The sequence below is a fragment of the Elephas maximus genome, chromosome 2, assembly GCF_024166365.1.
Source record: "Elephas maximus indicus isolate mEleMax1 chromosome 2, mEleMax1 primary haplotype, whole genome shotgun sequence".
Taxonomy (NCBI): Eukaryota; Metazoa; Chordata; class Mammalia; order Proboscidea; family Elephantidae; genus Elephas; species Elephas maximus.
The window spans coordinates 226,597,236-226,617,269 of record NC_064820.1 but is presented as its reverse complement, the minus strand read 5'-3'; the positions used below and the strand labels follow the sequence as shown (position 1 = coordinate 226,617,269).

The 20,034-nt window shown below is 40.4% G+C and overlaps 1 protein-coding gene across 3 annotated transcripts in view; it reads right to left on the bottom strand.

The window, feature by feature from the left end:
- Positions 1-20,034, bottom strand: part of PDE9A (phosphodiesterase 9A) — a 148,067-nt gene that overhangs the window by 84,259 nt on the left and 43,774 nt on the right. For all 3 annotated transcript variants that reach the window (XM_049874949.1, XM_049874947.1, XM_049874948.1), the window contains exon 4: positions 8,810-8,853. In XM_049874949.1, the coding sequence (XP_049730906.1) occupies positions 8,810-8,853 (44 nt within the window). The remainder of the gene's footprint in view (positions 1-8,809; positions 8,854-20,034) is intronic.

The window sequence follows — 20,034 nt, the reverse complement described above, 5'->3', positions numbered from 1 at the left end:
GCAGAGGGGAGGATGGTGTCACCCAGGAGTGTGGTGGAGAGCCCAGAGGGATCATGTCTTACCAGTAAGACTGAACATCACTGGAGGGAGGCTTTCTAGATCCATCCTAGAAAATCTTAAAGACAGGCCTCAGAAGCATAGAAGCAATTTGCAAGTAACTTAACTGCTTGTCAGGACAGAGTCCAACATTATTTAAAGGTGGAAAACCAAATTCAGATGCTCAACTATATAATATTCATGATTAGCCTTCAATCAAAATTTACTAGACATGTAAAAATAAGAAAGATATTACACACATTCCAGAGGAAATCAGTCAATAGAAACAGACTCAGATATGATAGAGGATAGAACTAGCAGACAATGATATTAAAACAGTATTATAACTATGTATAAGTTGATGGCACTGGGTTTTTTTAAATAAGTATTTAAAGAAAAACATGAACATAGTGAGGAGATTGATGGACGATATAAAAAAAAAAATCAAATTCCTAGGAATGAAAAATACAATATCTGAAATGAAAATTTCACTAAATAAGATTAACAGAACATTAGATACTGCAGGAGAAAAGATCAGTGAAATTGAAGCTACAACAATAGAATCTAACAAAAGTAAAGCAATAAGAGAAGAAAGACCAGAAAAAAATGAACAGCATCTGTGTGACCTATGAGACGCTATAAAGCTCTCTACTATACAAATAATTAGGATCCCAGAAGAAGAGAGAAAGAGAACAGAGAAGAAAAAATGTGAAGAAATAATGGCTCAAAATTTTCCAAATTTGATGCAAAATATAAGCACAGAGATCCAAGAATCACAATGAATCTCAACCAGATTAAACACAAATAAAACCACACCAAGGCCCATCATAATCAAATTCCTGAAAACCAGTGATAAGAGAAAATCTTAAGCAGATAGAGGAAAAAAGATATATGCAGAGAAGCAAAGATAAGACTTACTGCAGATTTCTCACCAGAAACTATACCACCTAAAAGACAATGAAGAGACATATTTAAAAACATGCTAAAAACATTAAAAGACATGCTGAAAAACTGTCAGAATTAAATTCTATAGGCAGAAAAAATTGCCCTCCAAATCTGAAGATTAAGTAAAATCTTTTTCAGACAAACAAAAACTTAAAGAATCTGTTGATCAGCAGTACAAGAAATGTTAAAGGAAGTTCACCAGGCAGGAGGAAAACAACAAAAGATATATTATAAACATAAATCTACACAAAGAAATAAAGAGTTCCAGAAATGGTAAATATAAAAAATTTTCTTTTCTCATTTTTAATTAAAAATATATAATTGACCTTCTAAAACAAACAAAAAAACTGCATTAGGGGATGTAAAACATATGTAGAAGTAAAATATATGACATAAATCACAAAGTACAGGATGGGAAAAATGAAAGTATACTGTTGAAAGATTTTTACAATGTAGTAAAGCAGTGTAATGTAATTTGAAGGTAGACTGTGGTCAGTTAAAGACACATATTGTAAAGCCAAGACCAACTACAAAGGAATAAAATATATATAGCTAATAAAACAAGAGTGGTGGAAAAATGGAATTCAAAAAACACAGTATTGAAAAGAAGTAGTAAAAGAGAGAAAAAAGCAATAAAGAACAGATGGGACAAATAAAAAATGAATAACAAGACAGTAAACACTTAACTGCACTCGTGCAGAATCTGTACATAGACCAAGAGACAGTCATTCGAACAGAACAAGGGGACACTGCATGGTTTTAAAATCAGAAAAGGTGTGTGTCAGGGTTGTATCCTTTCACCATACTTATTCAATATGTATGCTGAGCCAATAATCCAAGAATCTGGACTGTACGAAGAAGAATGGGGCATCAGGATTGGAGGAAGGCTCATTAACAGCCTGTGTTGTACAGATGACACAACCTTGCTTGATGAAAATCAAGAGGACTTGAAGCACTTCCTGATGAATACCAAAGACTACAGCCTTCATTATGGATTACACCTGTCATGGATTGACTTGTGTCCCCCCAAAATATCTGTCAACTTGCCTAGGTCATGATTCCCAGTATTGTATGATTGTCTACCATTTTGTCATCTGATGTGATTTCTGTATGTGCTGTAAATCCTATCACTATGATGTAGCGACATGGATTAGTGACAGTTATACTGATGAGATCTATAAGATTAGACAGTGTCTTAAGCCAATCTCTTTTGAGATATAAAAGAGAGAAGTGAGCAGACAGACACGGGGGCCTCATACTATCAAGAAAGCAGTGCCAGGAGCAGAGCATGTCCTTCAGACCTGAGGTTCCTGTACTGAGATGCTCCCAGACCAATGGAAGGCTAATGACAAGGACCTACCTCCAGAGCCAACAGAGACAGAAAGCCTTCCCTGGGAGCTGGTGCCCGGAATTCAGACTCCTACCCTACTGGACTGTGAGAAAATAAACTTCTCTTTGGTAAAGCTATTCACTTGCAGTATTTCTGTTATAGCAGTACCAGATAACCAAGACAACACCTCAACATAAAGAAAACAAAAATCCTCACAACTGGCCCAATAAGCAACGTCATGATAAACAGAAAAACTGACGTTGTTAAGGATCTCATTTTACTTGGATCCACAATCAACACCCATGGAAGCAGCAGTCAAGAAATCAAACAATGTATTGCATTGGGCAAATCTGCTGCAATTTAAAGTGTTAAAAAGCAAAGATGTCACCTTGAGGATTGGGGTGCACCTGACCCAACCCATGGTATTTTCAATTGCCTCATATGCATGTGAAAGCTGGTCAATGAATAAGAAAGACTGAAGAAGAACTGATGCCTTTGAATTACAGTGATGGTGAAGAATATTGAATATACTATGGACTGCTAGAAGAACGAATAAATCTGTCTTGAAAGAAGTACGGCCAGAATGTTCCTTAGAAGGGAGGATGGAAGACTTTGTCTTACGTACTTTGGACATGTTATCAGGAGGGACCCATCCTTGTAGAAGAACATTGCTTGGTAAAGTAGAGGGTCAGTGAAAAAGAGGAGGACCTTTGATGAGGTGGATTGACACAGTGGCTGCAACAATGGGCTCAAATACACAACAATTGTGAGGATGGCACAGGATCAGGCAACAGTTCATTCTGTTGTATACAGGGTTGCTATGTACTGACTTGATGGCACATAACAACAACAGAGTTAAACCCAATAACATCTTAATTACATTTAATATAGTTAAGAAGGAAACCTTGGTGCCATAGTGGTTAAGTGCTATGGCTGCTAACCAAAGGGTTGGCAGTTCGAATCCGGCAGGCACTCCTTGGAAACTCTATGGGGCAGCTCTACTATGTCCTATAGGGTCACAATGAGTTGGAATCGATTCGATGGCACTGGGTTTTTTGGTTATAGTTAGGAATCTCCGATTAAAAGGCTGAAATTGCCAGACTTGATAAAAAGCAAGACCCAAACTACAGAAAATCCACATCAAATATAAAGTCACAGACATATTAAAAGTAAAAAGATGGAAAAGGATATGACATATAAGCACTAAACATAAAACAGCGAGTGGCTATATTAATGTCAGATAAAGAAGTCTTTAAAACAAGGAATAGAACCAAGAATAAACGGCAAATTTTCATAAGGACAGAGGAATTGATCCATCAAGAAGACTCAATATTCCTTAGAAATACACACACGATAAGAGAATTTGATAATGTATGAAGCAAAAACTGTCAGAACTCAGAAAATAAACAAATCCACAATTATAGCTGGACATTTCAATACTCATCTGTCAATAATTGATTGAACAAGTAGACAAAAAATAATAATAGTAAGTGAAGATAGAACTTGAACACAAACTTGACCTAGCTGGCATTTATATAGTACTCCAACCAATAACATCAGAATACACATTCTTTTCAGGTGAACATGGAACAGTCACCAAGATATATCATGTGTTTCAATAAATTAAAAAAAAAGAAATCACACAGTCTTTTTTTTTTTTAATCACAATGGAATTAACTTTGAAATCAACAGAAATATATCTGAAAAATACTCAAATATTTGGAAATTAAATAATATATTTCTAAATAACGTGTGTCAAAGAAGAAACTGCAGGGCAAGTTAGAAAATGTTTTGAACTAAATGAAAGTAAAAACAGCATATCAAAATTTGTGAGATAATTTTTTATAGCTAAAGTTAGCTTAGAGAGAAATCTTTAGGATTAAACTACCACAGCATATAAAAAAGAAAGGTTTAAAATCGATGATCTAAGCTTCTATCTTTAGAAGCCAGAAAAGGAAGAGCAAATTAAACCTGGAGTGAGTAGAAAAAATGAAATAAGAAAAAGTAGAAATCAGTGAAACAGGAATTGGACAAATGATAGAGAAAACCAATGAAGCCCAAAGCTGGCTCTTTGTAAACAAACAGACAAACCAACAAAAACCAACTGATAAGCCTCTACCTAGACTGATTAATTTAAAAAAGGAGAAGATACAAATCACTAAATATTTGGAACGGGGCATGATTATGATCTCACAGACAAAGGATAACAAAATATTATGAACTACGTCATGACAAAAAAATTCTTCGATGAAACTTAGATGGATACAACTTCCTAAAATTGACCCCAAAAGAAATAGAAAAACTGAATATCCCTGTTGCTTAAATAAACTGAATGAATAATTAAAAACCTTTCCACAAAGGAACTCTTATGCTAGATGGATTCACTGGTGAATTCTATCAAATATTTAAGGAAGAAATAATACCAACCAACTCATTTTATGATGCCGGCATTACTATAATGCCCAAACCAGATGAACACATTATAAGAAAACTGCAGACCAATATCCCTCATTACTATATATGTAAAGATCCTTAACAAAATACTTGCAAATTGAATTCAAAATAAAAGGATAACATATGACCAAATGGAGTTTATACTAGAAGTGCAAGTTTGGTTTAACAACTTAAAATCAATTAGGACAGAGATAAAAAAGCATGGTCATCTTAATAGAGGCAGAAAGAACATTTGACAAAACTCAACATCAACTCATGATTAAAGCTCTTAGCAAACTAGGAATTAAAAAAAAAAAAACAACAACAACCCTCAACCTGATAAAGGGCATCTACAAATAAACCTACAGTTAACATCATAACTGATGGGAAAAGACTTCATGCATTTTTCCCAAGACTGAGAACAAAGCAAAGATCTCTGTTCTTACCCCTCCTTTTGTACTAGATGTCCTAGCCAGTACAATAAGGCAAGAAAAAATAAACAAAAGGCAACCAGCTTTAAAAAGAAGAAGCAATTCTCTATTTGCGGATGACATGATCATCTACACAGAAAATCATAGGGAATCTACAAAAAAAAAAGTGAGGCAAATACACAAAAACTGCTTGTATTCCCATAAACTAAAAACAAGCTATTGGAAATTGAAATTTAAATCCATTTACAATAGGATTAAAATATGAAATAAACCCATTGCCATCGAGTCAATTCCGACTCATAGAGACCCTACATGGCAAAGTAAAACTGCCCTACAGGGTTTCCAAGGCTATAATCTTTACGGAAGCAGACCTGCTACAGCTTTCTCCCAAGGAGTGGCTGATGGGTTCAAACCACTGACCTTCTGGTTAGTGGACAAGCGCTTAACAACTGCACCACCAGGGTTCCTTAAAACATGAACTACTTAGTGATAAATCTATCAACATATACTCAAGAACTTCACACTGACAACTACAAAACAATGTTGAAAGATATTAAAGGAAACCTAAATAAATTGAGAGATGTATCATGTTCAAGATTCAAAAGACTCAATATTATGGAGATTTCAAGATATAAATTCTTCAGAAATCATTATACATATTTAATACAATTTCCATCAAAATTATAAAAATTGACAGGCTGATTCTAAAATGTATTCAGAAATAAAAGTGATACAGAATAAGCAAAACATTCTTTAAAAAGAAGAAAGACATTGAAGGACTTACACTATCTGATTTTAAAACTTACAAAACCGACAGCAATGAAGACAGTGTGGTGTTGGCTTAAGGACAGACATGTCAGGACAGGGAGTCCATAAAAGACTCACACGTACGCGGGTGATCGGTTTTTGACAAAGGTGTCATGATAATTCAATGAAGGACACAGTGTCTTTTCAACAAACAGTGCAGGAACAAATAGATAGCTGTATAGAAAAAAATAAGCCTCAATTCTTCCCCCTCCCTTTTGAAGATGGGCTAGATTTAGTGACTTGCTTCCAAAGAGTAGAGTAAACCAAAAACCAAACCAAACCCATTGCCGTCAAGTTGATTCCAGCTTATAGCGACCCTATAGGACAGAGTAGAACTGCCCCATAGAGTTTCCAAGGAGCGCCCAGTGGATTTGAGCCATAGTTCTTAACCACTACCCCACCAGGGTTTCCAAAGAATAGAGTAAGGAGTGAGATAAATAGTAGCTTTACAGTGGAGAAGTCAGTGATGCCATGTGGCTATCATGTGCTCATGTATTCTTTCCAAAAGCCCATACCTCAGTCTGATCATGAGACAAACATCAGACGAACCCAGATTGGGGGAGATTCTACAGACTTTTCAGAGTACCAAGGTCATGGCAAACTAGGAAAGATGGAGAAACTGTCACAAAACAGAGACAGGGGAGACATAACAAAATGCATGTGGGGTTGGGGATTGGATCCTGGAACAGAAAAAGGACATAAGGAGAAAAAACTGGTGACATACAAATAAAATCTGGGATTTAATTAATAGTCATCTAAAAAAAAACTGTGCTATTAAGTCAGGCACTTAATAAGCTTTTTATGCTAAAAAGCTATTTCCATACTGGAAAAAGTTAGAACCCATATTTTACTCTAACATCTACCATCAAAACATTGAATTAATATCTTTCATTAAGAGCTACTCAAGCATTAAAAAAAAAAAAATTAAAGCAACTACTGTTCATGTGTACTGGAGCCCTGGTGGCGCAGTGGTTAAGAGCTACGGCTGCTAACCAAAAGGTTAGCAGCTCAAATCCACCTGCCACTCTTTGGAAACCCTATGGGGCAGCTCTACTCTGTCCTATAGGGTCGCTATGAGTTGGAATCAACTCAATGGCAATGGGTTTTAGTGCTCATGTGTAAATATTCCCAATTTAAAGACAAGCTGAGGCACTGAATCATAAATGCCTTACAAACACACCACCTAGCATAGTACGGATGCATCAAAATTTTATTCAGTAACCAACAATCTAACAAAAATCAAAATTATTTTTTTAAAAAGGAAACTAAACCTCGATTTTTATCTCATGCCATACACAAAAATTAACTCAAAATGTATCATAGCACTAAATGTAAAAGCTGAAAGTACAAAACATCTAGAAGAAAACTCAAGAGAAAACAACTACAGGATAAACTAAAATTTCATAGGTAGGACACAAAAAAGAACAAACCATGAAAGAACAAAATTGATAAGCTGAGCCTAAAATTTTTTTTGAACATTAAAGCACATCAATACAAAAGTAAAAAAGTTAAGTTGCAGACTGGGAGAAAAAAATATATAACTATATTTCCAGATATACCAGGAACACACATAGCTCAGCAACAAGAAGGAAAGCAACCTAACGACAGCAATAAAAATCACAAAAGATTTGAACAGGTATTCCATAAAAGAAGATACATGACTGGTCAATAAATAAAAGATTCTCACCATCATTAAACATTAAAAAAAAAATTTTTTTTTTAAATCATAATGCCATACCACTACACACTCACTAAGACGATTAAAAAAAAAACCAAAAACCTGACAATACCAAGTGTTGGTGAGAATGTGGAGCAACCAGAACTCTCATACAGTGTTGGCTGGAATGCAAAACGGTACAGCTGCTTTGGGGGAAAAAAAAAATGGGCAGTTTCTTATGAAGTCAAACATATACAAAACCATATGACCCAGCAATCCTAGGTGTTTATGCAAGAGAAATAAAAATACATGTCCCCACAAATACTTGTGTTTTAATGCTTATTAACAGCCTTATTCATAAAAGCCCAAAACTGGAAACAACCCAGATAGGTGAGTGTGGTCCATCCATACTAGTCAGCAATGAAAAAAAATGAACTATTTATACATGCAACAACATGGATAAATCTCAAGCACTTTACATTCAGTCAAATAGGAGTCCATATACCATGTGATTCCTTTTATATTAAACTCTAGAAAGGACAAGTCTAATCTTTAGTGTCAGAAAGTAGGTTGGTTTTTGATTGAGGCCACGTGTTGGGGGAGGAGGGGTTAACTGAGAAGGGGCACCAGAGAGCTTTTTCAGGTGATGTAAATATTCTGCCTTTTTTTTTTTTTTTGGTGATAGTTACAAGGATGTAGATAAAATTTTCAAAACTCATGGTAATATGCCCTTAAGTGGGGGTATTTTATTATGCACAAATCCCACGTAATAAAAAGTAATTAAAAAGTCCCAAAGGAAAAGGGGTTACACACACACACACACAGACACAGACACACACACACACACACATACCCTTGATGGTTAAGGCACCCTGTGGGCCAGGAGTTGTGGCTCCCAGTCTGAATGGGGAGAACACACTGGACCCAAGAAGACAAGACTGGAATGTCACCTAGCATCTGCTCAGTACTCGGGGACAGGGGCAGGAGAGGTGTCCCCGAGGGTTTCAGAACAGTCATGGGCAGAGCCTCCGCAGTCATATAAGGCTTTAGATTCTGTAGTCGTGTAGGGCTTTAGGGCTTTAGATCCAAATGCTTAACTAAAGTATTTTCAGTCACAGAGGTGGGCTCAAGCTTTATTTTGCCTTTTAATTTTGAAAATGATAGCCTTACCAGAGAGTTGCTTGATGGCCACAGGTCTCACTTTGTAGGGAGTGCTGCAAAAGAGAAGACAGTTCCACTGTAAGACACCGTCAAGGACATTGGCTGCAAGTCTGGTGGGAGAGATAAGCGCTTACGGATGAATTAAAATTCAGTGGATCCCTTTTTTTACATTAGCTTCTTTGGATGTTCTGAGCTTCCTCATGCAGAATTCTAAATACTTTAAATATATCATTTCAATGATACGCTTCCTCTACAATGTGCATATTTGGCCAACAAAACAAATTTCGGCTTCAGAAACTACTGCTGATCAAAGGTGTAGAATCAAGTTGCCACTGACTGATGTGGGTGGGCTCTCTCTCTGTTTCTCTTTGTTTGAGCTCATGGTAGCTGCATCCCCAGAATGAACAACAGAGGATGGTGTCAACAACTCAGTTGAAAATACTCATATCTTATTAGCGCTGCCATCCCCAATGATCATGAGACCCTCAGTGGTTGGGGAGAGAATATTGGCAACACAAAATGGACAAAAAAGTTACTATCTCTGATAGTCAAGACAAAGGGGTAAAAAAAGGCAACTAAGTCAATAGAAAAATAAGCAAAGAATAGGAACAGACAATAGCCAATAATAATCGAAAAAGAAGCCAGCTTCACGAAAGATGCTCTCTTTTCCCCCCTTAACCCAGTGGTTTAGCAAAAATTAAAAAAAACCGGTAACAGGAGTGATATAAGGCACAGAGAAACAGGCTCTCACGAATATGGCTAGTAGGGCTATCAACTGCCACCACCTTGGAGAAAGCAATCTAGCAATACCTATTAAAATTTAAAATACGAATTTGTCTCGCCAAATAAATTTAGGAAAAAAAGTATCAGAATTAAACACCAGTACCTAAGGATCCAAGGAGCCCCGGTGGTGCAACCATTAAGTGCTCGGCTGCTAACCAAAAGGCGGCAGTTTGAACCCCGCCAGTGGCTTCACAGGAGAAACACTCGGCAATCTGCTTCCATAGAGATCACAGCCTAGAAAACTCTATGGAATCGATCACATGGGGTTCAGAGTTGAAATCAGTTTAGTGGCCCTGATTATGATGCTGGTGAAGAATATACCATGGACCACCAAAAGAATGAATAAATCTGTCTTGGAAGAAGTACAGCCAGAAGGCTCCTTTGAAGGAAGGATGGCAAGACTAGGTCTCACATACTTAGGACGTGTTATCAGCAGGAATCAGTCCCTGGAGAAGGACGTCACGCTTGGTAAAGTAGGTCAGTGAGAAAGAAGACCTCAAAGAGATGGGTTGACACAGTGGATGCGACAATGGGCTCAAGCATAACAACAATTGTGAGGATGGCGCAGGACTGGGCAGTGTTTCGTTCTGTTGTACGTAGGGTTGCTATGAGTCGGAACTGACCCGATGGCACCTAACTACAACATGCTGTGAAAACATGTGTATTACCACATTGTTTAACTGTCTAAGCACTAGGAATACTCTGAGGACCTATCAACAAGGATGGTTGACACAGGTGCCATACCGTGGAGTGTTATTAAATTGCTAAAATGATGAAGGTAAGCATACAAGTATTGACCTGAATGGATGCCCGTGACATCTTATTAGGTAAAAACAGCAAGTTGCAGGGTACTTTGTAGAGAATGAACCCATTTCTGGAAAAAGAAAGCACAGAAAAATATTGAAGGATATCAGCACCGGTTGTGGAATTAACTCTGACTGATGGTGACTCCATGGGTGTTAAAGTAGAATTACGCTCCATAAGATTTTCAATGGCTAATTTTTTGGAAGTAAATCACCAGGCCTTTCTCCCGAGGCACCTCTGGATGGACGCAGACCTTCAGCCTTTTGGTTGGTGGCTGAATGTGTTAACCGTTTGCACCACTCAAGGACTCCAAACTCTTAGCAGTGACTAACTGGGGGAACATCTATGGTTTAATGGTTATAGGTAACTAATAAAGCATGAAAATAAAAAAGAACTAAAATTGCATGGTACTATGGATGGTGGACAGACAATCTATGGCTGTCTAGAGTTCCTGCCTTGCCCCACAAGGGACTCCAATGTGCACAGAGCATCAAGAAGTGAGTCCATGCCTTCCCTCTCCCCATATGAGTCCCCGGCCCCTGCCCAGGAAAAGGCCCTGTTTGAAAAAGGCTCTTGGATATAGATTATTTGGACCTGGGGTTCATTTGTTCACACACACTACATCATAAACAATGTTTGGGTCCTGGACTAGATAAAAAAAGACCTTATTCAGAACCACGTGAGTTTGAAAGATGGCACCAAGTGCAGAGCAGAGCTCCTCCAAGAAGCTGGTGTTCCATGGGTGGGGGTGTCCACTGCTCCCGCCCCTGGAGGGGTGCTCAGTCAATATCAACTCCTATGGCCTCCTTTAACTGCCTAACACCTGCGCTAAGCAGAGTTAACTCACCATTCCATTCGATTCTCTCAGCAACCCTCTGCCTCATGGGTTCACAACTACGAGCAGCTTAAAGCTAAGAGAGATCAGGGAACTCCTTGAAAGCCACATGCAGTGAGTGAGGGCTGCAGCTGGGCTTTGCACTCCAGTCCATGTCCCAGGAGGAAAGGAGTTGAGTGCTGGCCTGGAGAGGGAACAGGCATGAAGGGGTGGTGGAGAGAGATGGTGGTCACCTCTTCCTTTTCTGTTTCTTCTTTCTTTCCTCCCTTCACTTTCTCGCTGTCCCTCCTTCTCCCTGTCATAAACACCACTGATAGGGAGGAACAATGGGTGGAACGAGGAAAGCCCAGTAGTCCTGAGAAAGGGGATAGTAAGAAGTGGCTACCCTTGCCTCCTCCCTCCCCTTCCTCCACTGCCCTTACCTGTTTCTCCTCTCCTTCCCTCTTCTTAGGGGCACAGAGAACAAGTAAGGTCCTTCTCCTTCTCCTCTTCTCCTTCCCCTTGTTTCTTGACCCCTAAGTCAATGCTGGAGGATGGTGGTGACAAGAAGCAGAGAAGGTACAGGAGGACAGGCCAAGATAGGATGGAGAACCACACTAACTCCACATTGGAGGGGGTTAGGGGTGGTGATGGGGACAGAGGAGGAGAAGGTGTCCACCAACTCTCCCATGAGACACTGAGGACCAATACCCTGTGGACCTGACAAAAAGATAAGCTTCTGAAGAGACACTTCTATCATATAATGATCCTGGGATTTCTTGTCAACCTGAACAGAGCCAGAATTTCCCTACAAAGGTCATTTCAACCTGCTAAAGCCCAAGAAAGATAACTTAGCAGGATCTGGTGAGCTGAGGGATGTTAACAGCCAAATTAGCAACTGGGGCCAAGGTAGACTGGGCCTGGACTGGACTTTGAGACTGTCCCAAATGCTCCTAGCAGTTGCAGGAATCTTTCAGCTCTTGGGCCAAACAGTCCTGGGTTGTATTTCTTGGCCTCTCAAGCTTTGTCTTGGCCCTTATTTCCTTAATCCTCTTGACCCTGAATAGCAGCGATGTTTCTCAGAACGGGTATATTGATTCCACGATTGAGTGAACTCTTGGCTCAGTCTAAATTGAATTGCATCTTCATCATTTTCTTCTTCAGGAACAAAATTAATATAAACTGCCCCTCTTTGAAAGAGATAAACTTGTCTTGAGCTTTTATTGCATTTGTGTTTTTCCATCATTTAACTGCCTGGGCTCTAAGATCTCTTTAAAAACAAATTTTGTAGGAGGAGGAGGCTTGGAGGCATGCCAAAATCTAGGGAGCCTTTAGCCTAAGCTGAGGGGATGGGTCCGTGTGCCATCTTTGCACGTACAAACCCATTTTCAACCAGCAGAGAGTTGCATGTATCACGACTTGGCTAAAATCAGAAACAGAAGGGCATTTGTGTGTCACGAATGTGCTATGCCACTCTGGCCTTCTCCCTTCTCTGAGTGCCCTGCCATAAGCCCTGATTTTTCTCACACTATCTAAGCACCCACCACTCATCTGTCAGTTTGTCGTACTGTGATGGCTTGTGTGTTGTCGTGATGCTGGAAGCTATGCCACCAATATTTCAAATACCAGCAGGCTCACTCATGGTGGACTGGTTTCAGTGGAGCTTTCAGACTAAGATGGACTACGAAGAAGGACCTGGTGAGCTACTTCTAGAAAAATTAGCCAATGAAAACCTTATGACTAGCAGAAGAATGTTGTCTGGTATAGTGCTAGAAGATGAGCTCTTCAGATTGGAAGACACTCAAAATATGACCAGAGAAGAGCTGCCGCCTCAAAATAGAATTGACCTTAATGACTTGAATGGAGTAAAGCATTCGGGATATTCATTTTCTGACGTGGCTTGACTCAAAATGAGAAGAAACAGCTTGAAACATCAATTAGTAATTGGAATGTGGAATGTATGAAGTATGAATCTAGGAAAATTTAAAGTTGTCAGAAATGAAATGGAATGGTATTGGCCATTTTGAATTGGAAATCATATGATCTACTGTGCTGAGAATGACAAACTGAAGCGGAATGGCATCACATTCATTATCAAAAAGAACATTTCAAGATCTATCCCAAAGTACAATACTGCCAGTGATAGAATAATATCCATATGCCTACAAGAAAGGTGAGTTAATATGGCTATTATTCAAATTTACACACCAGCCACTAATACCAAAGACAAAGAAATTGAAGATTTTTACCAAGTTCTCCAGTCTGAAATGGATTAAACATGCAGTCAAGATGCATTGATATTACTGATGAATGGAATGAGAAAGTTGGAAACGAAGAAGGATCAGTAGTTGGAAAATTCGGCCTTAGTGATAGAAAGGACATTGGAGATAGCATGATAGAATTTTGCAAGACCAACAACCTATTCATTGGAAATACGGTGACTATAAACGTTCACCAGATGGAATATACAGAAATCAAATCAACTACACCTGTGAGAAGAGATGATGGAGAAGCTCAAAATCATCAGTCAAAACAAGGCCAGGGCCAACTGCAGAACAGACCATCAACTACTCCTATGTAAGTTCAAGTTGAAGCTAAAGAAAATTGAAACAAGTCCACAAAAGCCAAAATACAACCTTGAGTATATCTCACCTGAATTTGGAGACCATCTCAAAAGTAAACTTGATGCATTGAACACGAATGACTGAAGATCAAATGACATCAAGGAATGTCAGGATGACATCAAGGACATCATACATGAAAAAAGCAAAAGGTCACTAAAAAGACAGGAAAGAAAGAAAAGACCCAAATGGATGTCAGAAGAGACTCTGAAACTTGCTCTTGAATGTAGAGTAGCTAAAAAAATGGTGAAGTAAATGAGCTGAACAGAATATTTTAAAGGGTGGCTCGAGAAGACAAAGTAAAGTATTACAATGAAATGTGCAAAGACCTGGAGTTAGAAAACCCAAAGGGAAGAACACACTTGACATTTCTAAAGGGGAGAGAAATGAAGAAAAACTCAAGCCTTGACTTGTATTATTGAAGAATTCTACAGGGAAAATACTAGATGGCACAGGAAGCAACAAAAGAAGGTGGAAGGAATACACAGAGTCACTGTAGCAAAAAGAATTGGTTGACATTCAACCATTTCAGAAGGTAGCATATAATCAGGAACCAATGGTACTGAAGGATGAAGTACAAGCTGCACTGAAGGCATTGGTAATAAACAGAGCTCCAAGAATAGACAAAATACCAACTGAGGTGTTTTGACAATGGATGCAACGCTGGAAGCCTCCACTTGTCTATGCCAAGACATTTGGAAGACAGCTACCTGCCTAACTGACTGGAAGAGATCCATATACGTGCCCATTCCAAAGAAAGGTGATCCAACAATGCCGTTGCTATCACAAGCAAGTAAAACTTTGCTGAAGATAATTAAAAAGTGGTTGCAGCAGTACATTAACAGGGAACTGCCAGAAATTCAAGCCAGATTCAGAACAGGAGGTGGAATGAGGGATATCATTGCTGACATCAGATAGATCTTGGCTGAAAGCAAAGAATACCAGAAAGATGTTTACCTGTGTTTTATTGATTAGGTAAGGGCATTCAATTATGTGGATCATAAAAAATTATGGATAACATTGCAAAGAATGGGAATTCCAGAGCACTTAATTGTGTTCATGTAGAACCTGTGCATAGACCAAGAGGCAGTCATTTGAACAAACAAAGGGACACTATGTGGTTTAAAACCAGGAAAGGTGTGCATCAGAGTTGTATCTTTTCACCATACTTATTCAATCTGAGCAAATAATCCGAGAAGATGGACTATATGAAGAACAGGGCATCAGGGTAGGAGGAGGACTCATTAACAACCTGTGATATGCAGATGACTCAACCTTGCTTGCTGAAAGTGAAGAAGACTTGAAGCACTTACTGATGAAAATCAAAGACTACAGCCTTCACTATGGATTACACCTCAACATAAAACAAAAATCCTTACAACTAGACCAGGAAATAACATGATGATAAATGGAGAAAATATTGAAGTTGTCAACAATTTCGTTTTACTTGGATCCATAACCAAGGCCCATGGAAGCAGTGGTCAAGAAATCAAATTACGTATTGCATTGGGCAAATCTGCTGCAAAAGACCCCTTTAAAGTGTTAAAAAGCAAAGATGTCACTTTGAGGATTAAGGTGCACCTGAACCAAGCCATTGTATTTTCAATTGCCTCATATGCATGTGAAAGCTGGACAACGAATAAAGAAGACCAAAGAAGAATTGATGCCTGTGAATTATTGTGTTGGAAAGAATATTAAATATGCCATGGACTGGCAAAAGAATGAACAGGCCCACCTTGGGATAGGTGCAGCCAGAGTGCTCCTTGGAAGTCAGAATGGAGAGACTTCATCTCATGTACTTTGGACATGTTATCGGAAGGGACCAGTCCCTGGAGAAGGACATCAGTGAAAAAGAGAATGACCTTCAACGAGATGAACTGATACAGTGGCTGCAACAACAGACTCAAATGTATCAATGATTGTGAGGATGGCACAGGCCCAGGCGGTGTTTTATTCTGATGTACACAGGGTTGCTATGCATTGGAACTGACTTAATGGCACCTAACGACAACATCTAAGCACATCTGTTTTTGTCCTTTGACAAGGTCTTGAAGCAGTAGTGGCAGAAATAGAATGGGTAGAGTTTTCATGAAGAAATGTGTTTTTTTTTTTTTTTTTAAGCTGGACATCATGGTATTTGGAATGGACTCCTATTTAGAAAGAACAACTTCTACCAGACATTCTAGGCCTTTCTTAGGAGGAAAAATTGTAGTGTTATTTGGCCAAATTTAGCACACATCTATTTATATTTTGACATGTTATCAGGAAGGATCATTCCTTGGCAAAGGACAAAATGCTTGGTAAAGTAGAGCGTCAGGGAAAAAGAGGAAGACCCTCAATGAGATGGACTGACACAGTGGCTGCAACAATGGACTCAAGCATAACAATGATTGTGAGGATGGCACAGGACTGAGCAGTGTTTCATTCTATTGTACATAGGGTCGCTATGAGTCGGAACTGACTTGACAGCACCCAACAACATTTATACATTTTGGTCATTAGGAATCTGGGGTTGCTTAGTGTTGTGGATTGAATTGTGTCTTCCGAAAAGAAATGGGGAACTCTTAACCCTGGTATCTGTGATGGTGGCACTGTCTGGGAACAGGCACTTTCTTTTGTTAGGTTAATGAGGTCATATTGGAGTAGGGTGGGTCCTAAACCTAATTCCTTCTGAGTGGTGTATTATAAAGGGGAGAACAGATACAGAAACATCATGGGGCAAGACAGACCCCATGAGACGGATACATCTTTAACCAGCAAAGGAACACCCACGATTGCTGTCAGCCACCAGAAACTAGGACAGAGGGCCACAGAAGAAATTGACACAGCTCAGACCTTGATTTGGACCTCTAGGCCCCAAAACTGTTCTCTTAAGCCACCCACTTTGTGGTATTTTTTTATTAGGGCAGCACTAGGAAACCAAGACACTTAGTAATCAATCATCTTTCTTATCAGCTCCAAAAGAGAGTGGAAGCTAATAAGCCTATTGCTATATTCGAGTCCCTTTGACTTATGTAAGTAGGGCTCCAGATTATATAAAATACTGGTCTAAAAGTTGTCATGATTGGACTGAACAGCCCAGAAGACTAGGAAAAGTTAAGGAACCACCAGTGGATTCTGGTGGCAGGAAGAATAGCCTTTGGGTGAGTAGAGAGGAGAGGGCAGGAACACAGATGGTGCAGGAGGCCGGGAGGTACTTGGAATGTCTGCAGACAAGGAGTGACCTGTTTGGATGGCGTGGGGACTCATGGAGGCCAGCAGACTTGGAGATAAGTATTTTAGAATGGACTTGGGCCAGACAGTGAAAGACCTTATGTTCCAGATGGAGTGACCCGGACAATGTCCTATCACTCATGGCCATTGGAGAACATTGGAAAATGATGAGATGAAAGCCATGCTTGAGGCTGATTTTTCTGGAAGGCAGGGAAACCTCAAGGGAGGGGAAAGGAAAACTGGAGTGTTATGGATTGAGTTTTGTTCCCCCGAAAATATGTATTGGAATTCTAACTCTTATACCTACGGGTGTAATCCCATTTGGAAATAGAGGTTTCTGTTATGTTAATGAGGTCATATCGGTGTAGGGTGTGTCCTAAAGCAAATTACTTTTGACAATAAAAGGAACAGATTAGACATAGACAAGCAAGCACACATGAGGGAAAGATAGATGCCATGTGAAAATTGCCAAGGAACCAAGGAACAGAAGCTAAGAGACAAAGCTTTTCACCCAGAGCCGAAAGGAAGAGAGCCTTCCCCTAGAGCCAGTACCTTGAATTCAGACTCTAACCTCCTAAACGGTGAGAAAGCAAATTCATCAAAGCCACCCACTTGTAGTATTTCTGTTACAGCAGAAACTAAGACATGGAAGAGCGAAACAGGAGCCTGTGTGTTCAGTAGCCCAGCCATGAGATATGATGGCTTGAACCATGGGTTGGCGGGGACAGTCTAAAGGAAGGAGTTAAGTGAAGGAGGCCAGAAAGGTCAGTTAGTCCTCCTCATTGGTTTCAAATGATAAGCAGGGAAGGATCCAAAAGCTTCTAGGCATAGGAGATGGGCAACTGGGACCACCACTTCTGATGGACAGTGAGGAGCCCTTGGGATATGGTGAAGAGATCAAGGAAAGCCCATCTTGTGGGTGTGAAACTTAGAAGAAGCTGAGCATGGTAGACAATACCAGCTGCCTGCAGGAGAAGCCCTGCCCACAAGATGAACTGTAAGTCTGGGGATAGAGAGATGAGGAAAGGAGCAAGTCTAAGCAGAGTGACTTATAAGTGTCTTCAGAAGCAGAGGAAGATAAAGAGAGACATCTGGTCAATCGTCCTATTGACTTTGCTGCCTAGACTAGTGGGGAAGGACCATTGCTTTCTAGGAATAAACAAAGAGTTGGATAGCAGGAACCTGGAAATGTTTATCCAGCACTTTCCAAGAAGAATCCCTGTGTCGGGTAGACACGACTTTCTGCTCACTATAGGGCTGAGCCCAGCCTTCAACAGGAGTAGTTTCCGAGGTTTTTCCACATTTCGCATCAATTGTCCTCAATCTGGCTGCCTATTGGAATCACCTGGGGAGCTTTACAAAATTACTCAAAATTCAGATTTAATTGGTCCTAGGGTCGCCAACAGTTGAAATCGGCTTGATGGCAGTGGGTTTGTTTTTTTGGATCTAGGGTGTAAGCGCCTTTTGAAAGATCTCAGGTGGTTCTAATCTGCAGCCAGAGTTGAAGGCCACTGGTTTCACTGAACTAGTTTATGCTGAGGTGACTTGACATGATAGCTGCAGCAATGGACTGGAACATACCCACCCTCCTGAGAATGGTGCAGGACTGGGCAAAGTTTCATCTTGTTATACATAATTTCGCCTTGAGTCGGAGCCAATTCAATGACAACTAACAACAATGACATATCTATCCATATCTAAAACCATATGCATGTCTATATTATCCATATCACCTATACCTATTAAAAAAAAATTCATTGCCATAGAGTTGATTCCAACACTTAGTGACCCTATAGGACAGAGTACAACTTCCCCATAGAGTTTCCAAGGAGTGGAAGATAGATTTGAACTAACAACCTTCTGCTTGGCAGCCAAGCTCTTAACTGGTATGCCACCAGGGCTCCCTAAAGCCATCTTCATACCCATATCTATATCAGAACGACACCTTGACCTCTCACAAGTAGAGTGTTCTAGACTGTGGGCACAGGAAGGCACTTTGTCTGGTGTAATCTTATCGACAAGGCACCTGAGGCCAGAGATGTTGGTTGCTCAAGCTCGGTTATCCTTCTTTCCTGTCCAGTTTAAATACCTCTACAAATGAGTTTCATTGAATTTAGGAAGAATAACGCCGTTTGGCTCAGTTACAGAGCCAGTCTGCCCTGACATGACATCTGGCAGACATTTTCCCATTCCACGAGACAATTTTAGCCATATGGAATGTCAGGGGACCACAGGCCACTGGCTGACTTTCCTTCTGCAGCAAGATCTGGGTCAGGCTGAGTTTGTGCTGAGATTATAAGAACCTCTGGAGTCTTGGAGAGCCAATTAGCACTGTCCCTTCAGGGGAATTGGAAGCCTATAATCAGAGCAAGGTGGGTAGGGGTGGAGGACGGGCCTCCTGGGGGAAGAAATGAGGGGGGTTGGTGAGCACGGCTGGGAGTGGGGGAGGCCTGGTGGGAGCGCCCAGAGACACAGGGCAGGCGGCTGACTAGGACAGCACTGGCTGATGGCCACTGAGCACGAGGACCATGGTGGCTGCTAGGACTTTCTAGAACTTTGTGCCCCCCACTGAGCTGGTCATTTGGCCAGCTCCTGGCCTGTTTTTTGGTACATGCCTGCACCAAAGCCTTCATTGACTTAACAGGATTTGTGCCCCTGACAGGGGCAGGGAGGGGGCAGGGGCTTAGGAACAGTCTGGCATCCATCCCCAGAACCCTGGTGGACTGCTGACAACAGGCTTCCAGGGCAGCAGGAGGAGGGACAGGTGTCCCACCCACCCCAGGTGCTCAGGTGTGCACACAGCTTGGGCTGGCAGCTTCTCAGCTGTCTGAGTGGGGGTCCCAGGCCATTCCATCGTGTGGAGTCCAAACACTTAAATGCCCCTGTTGAGCAGCCACAGCCTCGAGTTGCCGGGAAACGTGAGGGTCTGAGTGCCGCAGCTTCCTATGAGCTCAGCTGGGCTCGCTGTGGGTCAGTCGGGCAGGACACACTGATGACTG